The sequence below is a fragment of the Ptychodera flava genome, chromosome 1 (genome assembly GCF_041260155.1).
Source record: "Ptychodera flava strain L36383 chromosome 1, AS_Pfla_20210202, whole genome shotgun sequence".
Lineage (NCBI taxonomy): Eukaryota > Metazoa > Hemichordata > Enteropneusta > Ptychoderidae > Ptychodera > Ptychodera flava.
In genome coordinates, this window is record NC_091928.1 from 14895211 (window position 1) to 14912068 (window position 16858).

At 40.1% G+C, this 16858-nt stretch overlaps 1 protein-coding gene across 1 annotated transcript in view; it reads right to left on the reverse strand.

Annotated features, from left to right (window-relative positions):
• The window catches only part of LOC139130948 (DNA damage-binding protein 1-like), a 35243-nt gene extending 20525 nt beyond the window's left edge, over nt 1-14718 (reverse strand). The window contains 10 exon segments of the mRNA XM_070696806.1: nt 182-298; nt 1048-1131; nt 1366-1524; nt 2192-2404; nt 2731-2806; nt 3335-3480; nt 4025-4122; nt 4125-4140; nt 9759-9907; nt 14559-14718. Of these exon segments, the coding sequence (XP_070552907.1) occupies nt 182-298; nt 1048-1131; nt 1366-1524; nt 2192-2404; nt 2731-2806; nt 3335-3480; nt 4025-4122; nt 4125-4140; nt 9759-9907; nt 14559-14619 (1119 nt within the window). The 5' untranslated portion in view covers nt 14620-14718.
• Nucleotides 14719-16858: the final 2140 nt, after the last annotated feature.

Genomic DNA, 16858 nt, shown 5'->3' on the forward strand with positions numbered 1-16858 from the left:
TTGACACAGAGTCTGCTGATAGACCTCCGTGAAACTTTTCAACTTTTGCAAATGGCAGGATTTCCATTCAAATTCATGAAAGAACGACATAAATTTGATGGTTGCTGAACATTTGAGAGGTCAGACCATTGATATCATGCACTGATCTGACCAATCAGAGATTGGAAGAAACAAGACTTACCTGACCCTGCCCCTGCCTCTCCAAATCTACAACCACCATATCGACGATCGGTCCTAGATTTGTAAACGTCTCCATCACTTGCACGTAAGAACCGTGTTCATTGGGATCAACATTCAGCTGTAGTGATGTGTGAGAGAAAATCAGCAAATCAGCTGGTGCTTTGTTTACAACCATTATTTTATTGAATGGTGAACTTGCCCTTTACATACAACTGCTTAACAAGACACTTGATTTTGATTGATATAGGTGAATGGACAACCTGTTTCAATATGTTTTTTCGCTAATGAAATATTGGTGGACAGTATTCTTGTAGAGGGTGGCAAAGTTTACCAGGGTTTCCCTTGGAATTGGTAAACCAAAGCTATCATATTAGAGAACTGCTCAAATGTTACCAGGATTCTTAAATCACATGTACAGCATCCAAATACAGAAGAAAGAACACTAGCAAAATACATCCATGACAATTTTTTCCCACTCCGCACACAAGAAATTGTTGGATCATATTGATGATTATAAAAAAAAACCAAATGGAGTGATACATGAAAACACAAAATTTTCTACAGACACAGCTCAGATTAAAAAGTCTTAACATGCTTCATCAACTTTGAATTTTCTGGCAATCAGCTCAACATCCCTTCATCACTCAGAAACAATGAGATGGATAAAAGCAGCTTCATTGCCATTATCACAACTCACCGTAGTAGCTTTAAGCTTGATGTAGGTTGTGACTGATACTAAACATGACCTATGTGTACGCAAATTGACTAACTTTATACACCTTTTCCAGCAATGTATTAGAGTGACTACAGTACACATAGGAAATTTGAAGGGCTTTTGGGGTCATGGCATCCTTATGAATTCATTACCTTGACTAGCTGTGAATCTCCGAGTCTGGAACCAACGTAGACCACACCGTTGTCAAGATATGTCAGACACTCTGCAATGGCTGTCTGTAATTTGAGAAAAGGATTATGTCAATACAGTGCATAGTATAACTCATTTCAACAGTATGCATACCAAAGATAAATCACAGAAAAATCATCAAATTGTTACAGCTGGCTGTTAGCCCATTTACAGTTTCACAATGTGTTGCAAAACTTACAGGGCAGATCAAAATTACTCTACCTAGCAACAAACAGTCTCCATAGAAACCAGACCACAGGACAGCAAACCATGACACTTACTTCTCCAAGAAGTTCAACCTTGAGGTCCTTGACATTGACACTTCCATCCATCATTTCTTCTTTCTCCAGGAGAAGCATGAACAGTCTCCCTGCCATGTCGCCGAGTAAGTAACGACATCCGTTGGAGTCTACACGGCCATGACACACTATAGCACTTTGCTGTCAATACAATTAAACAGAGACAATGGTGAGCAGAGCTGTTCTCATCTGTGAAACACGTTCATTGTCTTTGTTCATTTCAATTGGTAGAACAGTGAATGTTGGCCAGCAGCCTGAGTGCTAACAATCAACTTTATCTTTATTCACGTATTCTGTGATCCTGAAATCTGACATCCCATACGTAAAGAGTGATAAAAGCATGAATTCATGCAAAGCATATGAACTAGTACGGTGTAAGTATGCAAATATTATGATAATGATTTTTACTATCAGAGCATACTCATGTAAAAGTCATGTACTTCGTATCATGCACTTTACATAAAATCTGATTACAGTTTATCGTGACCATTTCTTTGTAAAAAGAGTGTGAATATCATTCTCTTTGACTCTTCATCAACTTACATATGACACAGGTAGAAATGACAAATAAAATCTATTGTTGACCACGTGGTAAGAATAAAGTTATAAAATGCATTCTCTTTAGAGAAACTGGAGGTCAATACACTGGATACACTTCACAATGCATTTATGCATATGGGTCAAAAATTACCCACAATGCCTTTGGTGGTCTTTTAAAAAAATCATGTTCCAAGGACTGACATTACAGGATTAATTGTGCCAGTAACACAGGCACTAGCACTGTCCTTCTGTTTCCTTGACAACTTACCTTGATCATGGGTGGTGCCACTGGTACATAGTTGTCACCTTTATGATATGTGATGGATTCCTGGCCGATGATGAGGACACCGCCAAATGGCTGTGGTACAGCAATAACCATGCTGGCTTCTGTCTCAACATTATCTTGCTTCCACGGTCCTTTGGTGAACTCTTTGTCTCTAAGTGATATTTCATAGGTTTTCAGATGTCGTCCTTGGGGGTCCTAGAATATGCAGGAAAAGGGGGGGGGGCCTTTCTAAGTTTCAGCGTGTTTTCATATTTGTAACAATCCAAGAATCCCAATCTGCTCTGAATGTAAATCTGATTGGAGTGTTAACAGCAAGGTACCTAACTGTCAAATTCTAATTCTGATTCAACTCAACTTTATTACAGCCACGTTAGAACAAGATGGTTTGTAATATGTTTTTCCATCTTGAAAGTTCACATAGAGAAAATATGGCGCACAAAACTGTTCAAATGCAATTTCATGCAAATTATCGACGAAACAAAAACAAATTACAGAACCCTTTGAGTGCTTTGTTACTCTACCTGATGTACAAATGCGATGGTTGGAACTTGACAGCCGTGTACAAATTTGACATCAATCACATGGAGTTCCTCAAGTCTGCAATCAAATGTAAATATACTAAATTATCATTAAGTTCACTGATATCACAAGACCATAATCAATAAGACAAAACATTCTTGTGTTACCTAATTATCATTTCTCAGTGGCCCAGATTTGCATATTTCCATATATGGGGAAAGGGGTGTATGTGTCACTGTAAAGATTGGGCTAATGTGCAATATCTCAGAAGCTTGAAGCCAATTGGTTGGTCTAAACTCATCATTTTATTGAATTATTTCCACACAGCTAAACAGGTAGAGAACAGACCTAGTTTTAGACTCCTTAAGTTGCTGTAAATAATGACAATCTCTTAATCAGATGCAATCTTCCAAGCCGCTGTACATTTCCAGTAAAGACTTGGTGGTGCCTTCTTGTGCAAGTGTCTCCATCGTCCAAGCATAAATCATCGACTCGTATGTACAGCAGCGACAGAAAGTTGAATTAGATTGGGAATTTTGTCAGGAGTAACAGCTGAATGAAATCCCTGTAATTTGTATTTACATTTCAAACAAATACGAAGACTACCTGATATTAAAAGCCTTCAATTCTTTGTTGTCTCTGTCCAGAGGGATCACTTTAAACAATCCATCGTACAATCTCAGTCCAATAACTCTACACTCTGGATCAATGATTCCGATAATACCAGTTTCAGATGGACGACCGATGCGATCCTGTGTTTGATAGAGAAAGATAGCATGAAAGATATGAAACACTGAAACACTGAATGGATAGTTTCCAACCAGCAAAATTCATTTTTTCAAAGGCTGAACAAATGAAAGAATATGTATAGTATGATAGACAAAACTTTGATGCCCATGTCCTCATCTTAAATATCCCGGAATTTTACTTGGTGAGTTATTCGGTCCCTGAATATTCACACACTGGACACATACCCTGACCCTAGACTTCTTACAGCCCTCCAGTACAATACCCAGCTTACAGTATTTCTCGGATTTACACTGATTTGCACTAGACGGTTTAGCTAAAACAGTTTCAAAGCAAACACTTTGCAAAACCACGGGCAGTTACCATTCCTTGTTTCACAATCACAGAGCCAGGCTAGGCTATGCTTAAAATCAGGGCAGAAAAGGACAACACAGTGTAGCAAATGTGCAACAGTCTGCCCTGACCCTATTCAAAACCCTAACCCTACTGATAAGTCGGAACTGTCCGGACGGTGTATATCTCATACTCATGTAGTTTCAGATAACTCACCTGGACACTTCCGTGTGCTTTGGTGATAATTTCAATGTTGTCGCCATCTTGTTTGTATTCCAGAATGCAAGCGTTGTATCGTTGTGTCAAGATAAACACAAATCTTTACTCTCACCCTGGCAAAGAAAGAAATGTAAACAGAGCTGATGTCAAATGATGTAAAATTTAAATAATTACACAAAAAAATGATTGACAAAATTTTTGTCACAAACTTCGGAAATCATGAGTCTCGGAATGATATAATTCTTCCTTTTCATGAAATATTTGAAAACATGGAAAAGTTAAATCATCGTGATCTGCTGCATTAGCACAAAAAAGACAAATTTGTCATAACTTGTCAACAGCAACCAATGTCAACACAATACATAGTTCTATACTGCAATCAGCTGTACTCTCTTCATGAACAACATTGCATCAAACATTTCAGTAAAGACAGAATTTACAGAAACACAACAACATTCACTTTCCTGACACACGATGGAGGTACAAGCTTCGTCTTCATGTTGTAAAAATAGATTCTAAAACACTTCCTTATATTATTATACTGTGACTATTTTAACCATTATAGAGAGCCACCATGATTTTCAAACCATATGAGTCATATTTAAAACTCTTGGCAAGGCAAATCAATGAAAACCTTATTTTTGTATGTTTTTGCGATCTGTTAATTCAACCTGACCCACTGGTGACCTATGACATCATGCAAACATTTTTTGTCTGAGCGGGGTTCAAAGGGTTAAAACCCTACCAAGTTCATAGGTCATCATCAGGTCAAGCTAGTAGTTTAAACTAATTCAGCTTAAAATATCCCCTACATTGCATTTTAACAAAAAAATTGAACAGTTGAAGGCATCTGAAAACACAGATTCTGAGAACATGATTTTTACTGACTAAAGCTGCTATTTAACATACTAAAGTAGTAGGTGAAAATATGTGTGATTTTGGCTAAACACTGCTTCAAACTGATTTGGCAGATGGGGAAGTTATACTATCGGGCACAGGCCTCGAAGTTTATTTTTTTGCTTACCTGCCCACTGGGCAGGTACTCTGAAAATTTACCAGCCCAACAATTTTTTTACCTGCCCAACCCAAGTTCACAAGTCTTTTAGTTCGGGTCGTCTTTTACGTGTGCTACTATGTAACCATCTGTCAAGTGCTCTAATGGCCACATAGTCATCACTTTCTGGTCCATCCAGTACAATCCTGAGAAGCATATCAAGGGAGGTAATGCTCAAACTACTGCGCCAGTCAGTTTTGACCCGTTTCATTGCTGAAAAACCACGTTCACAGCAGGCTGTAGACATGGGATACAGAAGTACAATTTGTACAAGGTATAGTATGGTTTCATATCTATCCACCAGTTCAGGATCAGTAAGAAAGTGTTGCCACAAAGGTAAGTGCCTTAGATGTCTGTGATGTCTGTTTATTTCAAGCTTTACGTCCAGCCATTGTGTTTTAGCATCATCTGCACTGAAGTGAGGTACTTGTCTTTCAAGTAGAGGAGTGAAGTGGTTGATGAGCAAATTGATGTTCTCATCACCATAAGTTGCAAGTGCTTGGTTATCTTCTGGCCAGTTGCTTACATCAAAAACTTCAGATGCCACCAGGATATTGTCATTTCTCAGGTTTCCAAATCTCTCATCCATGTGGTTGGTCACATTTTCCACTATTCTTGCCTTGGATCGATTGAAGTTAGGTAAGTCAGTGTCTCTCACAGTGAGTTCAATGTCTTTCCACTTTCCTGTGTCACGAACTGTATCAATAAAATCATTGAGCTGATCTGATGGATGGTCAACCATAGTTGAACTGTATCAATAAAATCATTGAGCTGATCTGATGGATGGTCACCATAGTTGTGAGTGAAATTTTCACTCTCTCCAAGGCTGTATAACCTGGGTAAGTACCAACACATCTTTCTGCATGACTTCACTTAGCATGGCAGTTTTATCCAGGATATCACACAGGAAATGTAGAAACAGTAAGAAGCTATAGCTCTGTAACTTCTTCAGTGCATTCTTTGCCCTTCCTTGCATCTCAGCACTGGCTTTTCTCTCCTCCACTGTGTGTTGAAAGTGAATTACAACAATCTTGAAATCTCTCATCAAGACTTTGACAGCTCTGTGCATATGGGGAATCCACCTGGTACCCAGGATGTTGACTGGTTTCAGCACACTCTCCTCCAGTGTCTTGGCAACAGATCTTAGTTCTCTGAGAGCTTTAGGGGAGTAGTAATAGTGCTTATATACACCTTGTAACAACTCTTTGGTATCTTGTAACATTGTCTCTTCTTTGATAGCTTTCAACACACCTAACTCGAGACGGTGTGCAACACAATGCATTTCAATTAAATGGGGAACATCTCGCTTCAATAAAGCACGCTACTCCATTTCTTTTACCCAACATCACAGACGCACCATCTGCACCAAATCCAACTAGTTTCATTCTCCATTGTTGACCATTCAACCGTAGACCATCCTGAAACCCGTTGTCGATGGACTTAAGAATGCCTTCTGCGTTGGCATTTTCCAATGCTTGAATGCTGAGAAATTTATTCTGTGGCAAACCAGCTTCAATAATGCGTACATAGATCAGCTCATTTTCGCTGGTTGACGTATCGGTTGCTCCGTCACACATGGTTGATAAAAAAGTAGACTCACTGACTTTGTTACGCAAGTCTTCTTTCATAGTATCGGCAATTGCTTCGATAAATGCTCGGCAAGCATGGTCGTTGAAATATGTCTGTCCAATTTCACAGTCGTTTTTTTCACATGTAGTCGACATAATTTGGCAAACATTGTGAATGGAAGCTCTTCTTTTGCAACGAAGTAGGCAATGTTAAATAGCTTCACCATCTTTTCTCTCATTTTGGCTTCCATATTAGTTATAGTTATGTCCATTGCTGCAGGTCGTTGACGTGCAAATACTGCATCTCTACATCTTATATGACGGTTACTTTTATGGTGTTCACTCAAAGCCTGTCTTCTGTATCGTGTCGTACCTACAAAGAAAGCCGATGAGTTGTTCGCCAGTGCCGGGAAACTTCTACAGTATTCGCAATACATGACTGCCTCCTCGTCTTTCTCATCTCGCTTTAGCCATTTGAACTCTTTCTCCCATTCATCCCTGTATCCCCGCTTCCGTTTTCGCTCATATTCCTTCCAATACGAAGTCGATTGTGCACGATCATCGCTTTTCACGGACTTTCCACTTTCTCTTGACGTGCTTGCTACAGCCGTCGATTCACCACATGGCTCCACATTTGTTGCATCACGATCGTTACCTCTGTCGACCGTTGCTGTACTGTCTCCTTCTTTGTCATCGCCTTTTCTTTTCTCACTTTGATTTTCTTGCGGAGTACAAACTCCCTTCGAACTTTTTGTAAAGCCAAAGTTGAAAAGACTCATGTTTATTCTATGAGGTGAAGCGAGGCACGTACGGGGAATGAATAAGTCACATGTGCAGCAGCGACGATGTATGCAAATTTATGGTAGCTATTTTTAGACATCACGTACGCTGTGTTACGTGGGAAAGGTCAGGTCACCAAATGTGTACTGCCCTAAATGCGGAAGTCGCTTGATGACAACGCGATCGCGTCAAACATTCTTTTACTTTGAAACAGTCCGTGTTTTGAACTTAGGGCAAGGGCATTGTTATTGTTTTATTTCCTGAATGTGGACAATTCTGTCAGAGAAAACATGAATTTTATGAAATAAGCTGACAAATTCACCGGCCCAGCTGGGCCGATGACAATGAAATACACCTGCCCAGCGCAATTTTTACCGGCCCTGGGCCGCTGGGCCGGCGTAAACTTCGAGGCCTGTGTCAGGAATATGGTTAACCCTTGCACCACCACAATTTGGTACAAACTCTTTGTTCTGAATGGCATAATTGGACCTATAGATAGGGAAACAGGGGTGAAAATGTTACATGACCCGATTACAAAAGATGAACCTTGCAGTACAACAGTTCAGGAAAATGGAACCATTATACTATTCACTCCATTTCCAGACTAGCCTCTGGTTCAGGTTCAGGTTTGGATTCGACTGATAACCCTGAAAAGGACAAAACTACGAATCCAACTCCATCCATTTTTTTCTTCACTGTGAACAAATCATGCCCACCTACATTGTGAACATAATATGAACATTGTATCATGACGAGAAACACACAGAACAAATAACATAACCTCTTCACTGATTTTACAGCGGTAGAATATTACAAAACCGTTACCGTACAAAACTCTGCAAGTCATATTACCACAAATGAAGAACTTTCATGGTGCAGTGTTCTCCACGGCGCCTTTTAAGTGGGCGGTGCGCCCACTTTAATTTCACGGCCGCCCAGATAAAATCTACGCCGCCCAGTTTATTTTCGGCCGCCCATGCTCTTGAAACCCACCGTCAGCCTTGGTCTGGGGTGGCGGGTTTGGTTCACGGCAATGTTTTTATGCCGTGCTTTTGTTTGTTTCTGTATTTAATTTCAATAAGGTGTTAATTTAAATCAATAAGGCACATTTTGCTGTTGTTGTATGTGTGAATTTGTCATTTTAATACCTCGTCAAGATATGTCACGACGACCATAGCGGAAGAAAGACCGCGAGAGAAGCTCGACCGACTTGTCAACCCATTCACACAATCACCGTCCCGCCACCCGGACGGTGACACAATAAACTGTGCGGTCGCATCAAGATCTAAGTGTTGTCTCGATTGATTCTGCCGAATTTCCCCCCAAGAAAGTACACATTCTTTTAACACCCTCAAATTCAGGGTTCTCCCAGCCAAAAACAGCGTCACGGCCCGCGACGCTATTGTTCAACCCTTAACTCCACCGACCCATCCAAAGAAATTGTAAAGGACAGAAAAATTGATATAAAACCATAGTCAAAAGACAGCAAAAGTCAGCGACGATTTCTGCTCTTAATTGACGAAAAATTTGAAATCAAACTGATTACACATTCCCTAGATACAGCAGTGGCAATTTGGTGAAATTTCTGTTTGACTCACATCTTGAAATAAAAAGTAAACGTGGAACGAAGACATGTATGCCGATCAACAGCGTAGCATAGCTTACGGAACTGTCTGTCACTGCACCGGCATGCGTTGGCTGCACGTAAAAGCAACTCAACTTTCCAAGATCGAACGGTCAGCATCTTGTGAAAACAGCAACATAGCAATGAAAATTGTTATAGTCAGCGGTAAAACTCTTAACAGATGGAGCGTTACTTGCTTTAAACAAATGAAAATGCATGTGAAGAGAATAAAATCCCAGATCGCAATGGCAGATATGACATCAAAGTGGGACTCTTCTATTTTGGTACCAGGGGTGCGCATTGTCAAAGAACCCTGATAAACGTACTGAAAAACGTAGTATTTTCCTAGCGATGCTGTCACGGGAACTTCGATATCTCATTGTTTACATCTTTTAATAGTTTCTTTGTCTTTGATCTGAGCAGTTTTACCAACTTTAACGGTATATTTTACTCTCCTAACCTTTCTTTATTTGAGTAAACAAGGGTAGGAGCTTATGCAACTTAGTGAGGATGTACTGAATTTTGAAAAAATCAGTGGAGGGGCTCTGCTCCATGAGTATACTGTTTTGTCAATTTTTGGTGAAAACAAACTATATGTAAATATTATGCAAATGATTATGTTAATATTATGCAAATGATTGTGCAAATTAGCCACCCACTTAATTTTTTTATTTATGGAGAACACTGTGGTGTGCTACTACTTACTGGCGGTCTGAACAACTCCATGACTGCAATGCGTCCATACATTCCTATCTCCTTGATAGGTCGAAGGCCCTCCGGTGTGACCACATAGATCTCCAGTCTGGTGTTCTTTGCAATGATCAAGTTCAAGTCCGTTGAGGAGGTGAAATGACCTGGGGAAAAATGAATTTTACGTTTGTGCAAAAACTGTAAACTCTGAATTGCACTGTAAGCTCATGAGGGAGAAGTTATTCTGTTTTGTTCAGAAGTAAGTCTAATTCTGCCACGTCAATGGATATTTTCAGGGTGCTATTCAGGGGTGAATTTTCTGCAAAGTCAGTACAAGCATGGCTCTTTTGGTAGCTCACCGTTACGTGGCCATATGTTTGGAGTAGAACCACGGTCCCTCCACCGTGGCTGAACACATCTTCGATATCGCCTGGTGACGAAACGAACTCTAACTTACCCACAATAGTTGTACTTTTGGGTAGAACATTTTGATCAGCATTGCAAGCTAGCTGTTATCACTTGAAAAATACGATGTTGGATTTCAAACTCCCAAAGAGAATTGTATGACGACAATTGCTCCGCATGTTTAGCCATTGCAACGCTGGTTTTAAAATACGGTTAACTGTTTTTATAACAAAGAATGATTAGCGAAAATTGCCAAATCAAAGTGCTAGTTTTTCAGTTACATATAGAAAAAATGAACGAATGAGTAAAAAATATCCAAGCACCGTTCCCCATGGGGGAGGGAGGAGAGACAAAGCGGACGACCGGAAACGGCTCAGCCGTCCGACTCTAAATGGTGCGTCCCTCATCTAACAAGCAACATTTATACATAGTACACTTTCATATTCTCCGGGGCACTAAATTACTAATAAACTTCAAACACAGTTTCATGTTCTAGGAGTACTAAATGAAATTTCAATTTATCCTTTCAACGTACAGTCATAAAACACACTAAAATGTTCCTGTTCTCACAACTCACATTGAACTTTAAACGTAAAGAAACCGCCATGGAAAGAGATCGCGAATCCGAGTAGCCGTTGCTGCTGTCAACTTGGTGCAGTCTTGGAAAAAAATAATTGAGAATGGTCAAAATCTGAAAGCTACGACTTCACGACCAGTCATTGGGAAAACTTTTGGGAAAAATTCAATACTTTACAGCAACGTCCGGGCGACAGGTCGTGGAGAGAAACGACCGAAAAATAAACCTGAAAGCCACGACCTCGCGGCCGGTCTTGGAGAAAAATGTCGGCAAAAATTCAACACTAAAGTTACAGCCACGACCTCGCGACTGGTCGTAGAGAAAAATTACAGAAAAAGGGAATGAAATAAACTACCTTTCGACAGATCGGGAGCGGGAAGATGGCAAAATTAAAAAAGTCATGTACTATTATATAGCAATATGGAGAGAAACAGCTCTAAGAAAAAAAATCTGAATCATGGTTACTCTACGCTACAAGAGTAATGGTGTCTGAATAGCCTGACTGAGAAACGTTAAATATTTTCGATCACATATATTGAGTATCTGATTCCGTTTTTTTCACTTTGGAACTTAAAGTTTTCAGGCTTTAGCTCAATGATATTATTCTATGTGCTGCTGAGGTTGATGGGCGTGTTTGAATTACGATACGATGCTCTCAAATCTTTGCGTAGTTACATGGAAATTTCTAGAAACCCCACAACAGAGAGCCTCGTTTTCACTACAATCCAACATGGTCGTACGACCGGTCGTGCAGCGTGCTTAATATGAAACGTTGGTTCATTTTGGACCATTTATTGAAATCCATGTGATAATATATTTGGGGAAATCCCTTGTAATTCCGCACTGGCAATGCAGTAACAAGCTTCACTTACTGCTTCTTGTTTTTATTTACAATTTAGTGGCAAAATTGCTCATTATTTTTTTGGATGCCACAAAAATATGACTCGCCGCCGTGGTATCGTAGAAACATTGAACTTTAATACAGCATGGATGCCCGATAATAGAGTTTACTTTGACGTGCCTATTTTTTTCTAAAAGGAAGGAAAGACTTATGTCTGAAATTTTCCGACATCAATGAAAGTTGTCATCTACGCATCTACTTCTTTCTCGAACTCTTTTGAACCTATTCTTGGCTCCAAATAACTCATTTCAACATATGGATCGTTTCCGTTGACTTGATGCGTGGATGCCGTAGATGCGTTGTGGTTAAACATGCCCGAGCAAAAATACAACTTTCTGATTTCAACTGATCACGCAAACTTTATGTTTTAAATACCAATGCGATGTCATCAAAATAATAAGAATAATAAGTAAACTTTTTGTAAGAAAGATGATCTCAACAAACTCTCCGGCAGTTCAGAAAAATCATAAATATTTAAACCATGAACCTCCTTTCTTTTATGGAGAGTCTCTCCCACAATATATCGCCCTTGTATGTCCTCTTTCCACCGATGCATTTGCTTTCCAGTGTAAGTTTGTTGTACAGCATCATCTTGAAGTCTTTTCCTAATCCAAATTTGATTGTGGATCGTCAAACTGCCGACGAAGTCCTTCTCTTGGAAACTGCCTTTGCATACGTAAAAACATGCACTGCACTTATAATTTTGAAAACTTATGTCAGTGGCAATCTTTACCGGCAATAATTTTTAGAGGCGGTGTTTTCACTTCTGGTTTCGAATCATTCAGAATGCCTTATCGAAATCTCGCCCACGATACAGGCTAGGCATATGCTATTTATGAGACTCCCTAGATCAGACCCCTAGCCAATGCACCAAAACACGAAAACTTTACGTCATCATCCGGGCATTTCTCCCGACATGCTTTGCGAGGAAGTAGACAATATGGTCGCGCACAGTCGGCTAAAAAGGTCTCCATATTGCCTGATTTTGATATTTATTTTCATAGATAACTTCTACAAATCGCTGTTTCTGCGCAAAAAGTAATGATAAATGCTTTTATGACATACATAGAAACCTGTATAAGGCAGATTACATTTTGGGTGGACTATTCCTTTAAATTTCTATACATCTTGTAAATGAGGCCTGCCACACATGTGAAAATAGGTTTACGTCTTGACTCAATATTGCTTTTTACCAACTTGGAAGAATGATGGGGAATGGGCACACCAGCCTGGTAGGTAAGTGGCCAAATCACATTCTACCTTCACAGTAACTGTTTTTATCTTTCACTCGTAATTATTTCTCAACGTCATAAGTTTTTATCCTGTGTATAGTTAGGAATCCTCCCTGGCGTTAAAAATCAGAACACTCTTCTTTGCCTTGAATTGCTCACATTTTAATATTCATTTTCCTGACAATACAAGATAAGTCACAAATAAAAGGTTGAATTAAATTTATGAGAGAATCTAAAATAGAGTATAGAGGCCATAAATTTGAGAGAGTTATGCAATGACAGATTTTGGTCCAAACTGTTTGACAGAGAGTGTCTCTCAGGATATACCAATAAAGGTCTAAAAACTTATCCATCAGTACGTAAAATGATGGCAATTTTGGACGTGATTTCTCTATAATTCTGAATCAAATAGTATTTAATACGTTAAATTTACGATAAACAGTAGTTTGCATGACCCACTGTCCCTCCATGTTTGGCCGGAGATCATCAAATACAGGGGTCAGAGGTCACTAAATGTCTCGAGGACAATATGAGCATAACAATTCCACAACATGCACAGGGCATTGTGCAGACTGCTGTATCGGTAAAAGCTTCAGTGTAAAAACAGTTTCTAGACTTTCATTTTCCGTTCGCTGATGCAAACTATTAAGAAACGATACCCGTAGTGGCCGATATTAGTTTGTTCCATACATGCTTTTCGCGATCGGATATTACAAAACGGAAGCTGAGGGTCCTACTAAAAACTGCCCGGCAATGCCCGGCACTGCCCGGCGACAAACAGGGCACTGCCCGGCACGAAATAAGCGCGTCAGTTATCACAAGAAGTTTATATCTACATACCACAGACCACTAACTCTTATAAAAACCTAAAAAACGATAGTTCAAGCCTCAAAAACGTCGATTTACTGGTCTTTAGTTACGGCGTTTGTAACCTTACGCTGGGCCAGCTAGCCCTCAGAATAATGAATTGTACATCGATAACATCAAAAGTGGAAAAAAAGAACCGGGAATCTGGAACTGTCAAATGCAATATGCAAGCACTTGCTTTCGGACACCCCATCCAGCAAGACTTCAAAGTACAAGGCGAAGTTTCGTTTAAATTTCGATAGGCTACTAGTACTACCCCTTCTCTCAGTAAATAGTTGGTTCTGTAAACAAGATTGCGTAGGGCCGGCCCAGCGTAGGGTTACGAATGCCGTAACTATAAACCAGTAAATCGACGTTTTCGAGGCTTGAACTATGGTTTTTTAGGATTTTAATAAGAGTTAGTGGTCTGTGGTATGTAGATATCGACTTCTTGTGATAGCTGACGCGCTTATTTCGTGCCGGGCAGTGCCCTGTTTGTCGCCGGGCAGTGCCGGGCATTGCCGGGCAGTTTTTAGTAGGACCGGAAGCTGATTCTGACTTTGATGGAATCGGATTGCACAGTCTAGGTTTGAATTGTCATCATTGCGCAATGCCATTACACTGCAGATTCGTTGGTCGGAAGTGAAAGTACAACAAAAGACTGCAGAAGCGTGCCTTCTTCGGCACAACGTCAGAACACAACCATAAGGACAAATTTCTTCGTGAATGCACTGCCGCGGCGTCGACTGTAATCACATCACATGGACTCCATGGTGTGCTACCCTACCTTGTCCAAGTTGGACGGATCGATTGGACGCTAAACTCACAACGATGCTTCAATTTTTTGCACTTACCGGTGACACATGCATTGACTGCAGTGGGTTTGTGAGCGGTCACAACATAATTGTGAGCCATCTTTGCCGAAGATAACTGGTTCCGTATAAGAGGGGCTGGGTTAGACTTCACTGCAGCCTTCCTGGCACTGTTCCGATCGATAAGATGGCGGTGCCGGCAATGTGCGCATGCGTGGCGGGAAACAAATTCCATGAGGGCTCACTTCTCGTTTCTCCCTCCAGCTTTTACGGTAAAAAGCGCACCTTTTGCTTTTATATAAGGTTAAGAGAAACGATTTGGTCGGCATTTATTCTTCCATGTCTTTTAAAAAGGTAAATGTCAAATTAAAGTTTGTCTTGAAATCAAACGTTGTGTCTAGCTTTTTTGAATCCAGGTATTTATTTATTTATCTATCGCAACCTTTTAAAACAGCCAGGGATCAGCAAATTACACAGGGTGCTGGAAATGCAAGGTATTATTATGACCTTCCCTCCCGGGTCTTTTGTGAAAGTTTTGGGCCGGGAAATGAAATTGATGAAATAGCAATATAAAATTTCTCGTGCTTTTTATGTACGTTACATCTATACTTTATTGCTGATAGACGCTTGTTCTCAACTTGCAGCCAACGAAATTTCGAAAACGTTGCCCAATAGTGGGAAAAGTACAGGCATCCGAACTGGACTTACAAGGTACATAGCAATGTAATTTTTAAGGTAGAGAGCGCCTCGGGGACAGATATTTTGACTCTCAAACTTTCCCCATTCTTTTCTAATGTACCAACGTTGTGGGGGCTCATTTTGAAGCCCTTGGAGTAAGGAAAACTATCATCTTCTTAGTTTTTTTTAAAATCAAAAATTTTATATTTCTCCATAGAGTTAATACAGGGATGGCGGCCATTTTTAATTTCAAATATCGGTAATCTAGAGCAATTTGTTTCTATGGTATCAAAAATTGCACAGTGACCCCTGATATTTTATTCCAGGGTCTGTCTGTCTGTCTATCTATCTAATACAAATTATATGGCGCCTAATATCCAAGGTTGAACAATTCTCAGTGGCGCTTTGAGTGATGAGGAGGGTGTAAATGCTCTCTGAGTAAGTTTGTCAGAGTTTCTTGAAGTGTTGACACTTGGTGAAGTATTTATGTCCAAAGAAGAAGAGTTCCAAAGGACAGGAGCTGCCGAAGAGAATGAGCGGCGACCGTTGGAAGTCAAATTCCATCTGGGTGTGAAGAGTACGTGATGATGAACGCCGCGTAGTTTACTTAGGTTCCTGGGATATTCTGGAGAGAGTCTATTGAGTGACTGATGATCAGAAATTTGAACACCATACAATAAAACATTGCAATAGTCCAGCTTTGATGATGTTAGAGTAGCACATTTTATTGAAGTGAAGTTGTCTCCCAATTATATTATCACTGAGGCAGACCCTACTCTATCAATCATTTCAAATGTAACACCATGGCTGTAAAGAACCAACTTGTGTGTATCAAAGACAGAACAGTGAGCTGCAGTTCAATCTAGACAAACCACAATAGCTTTTCAAAGACTTGCAAGTTCCTCAGTGTTCGTTCTTCAAATCGAGCCCCCGCATTAACTGTAAGACATCTTTTGACCAGGGCAGTCATAAATTTCATTTTTCAACTTGGACATCAAATCCTCGAAAGGTTTCTAATGATGATGTTTCCGATGGCTTATGATGAACAACGAAATAGATACATAACGAAATCGCGAAATAACGAAATGACTTATTTCCACAACCCCAAAAATTTTCCCAATAAAATCTAATATTTATATAATGTCCGTGACCACAGCAGTTGGTTTACTGGGTTTAATGAACGGATTACGTACGTAACGGAATATTTTGAAGTGACTTCAATCACGGTCGAACTACAAAGTGATACATGGCGAAATCATGGGCCGCCATGAAAATTATCAGTGTGAACACGTACTCCCACAGTCACTACAGTACCTGTTTAGTCAGGGGAGGCTGTGAACTTCACAAATCTCTCTCGAAATAAAGCCATAACGTTTTGGAATTGAGGTTTTTAATCTTCAAACACCTGCACAAATCCAACGAGGTAAAATACAAATAGTAATTCGGCCATAGCTGTGATATCGAAGCGGCACTTGTGGCGTGTATCGAACGCGCTCGGGTCATTGGGTTCATCGGCGATGACCTCAATGACCCGAGCGCGTTCGATAAAGTGCCGCTGCGATTTCACAGCTAATTCGGCCACAGGCGCTCTTTAGCTGGGTAGTCTGCTAAGTAGATCGATTTTCGGATCGATCTATCGATCCCGTAGTCGATATGCCCGCCAC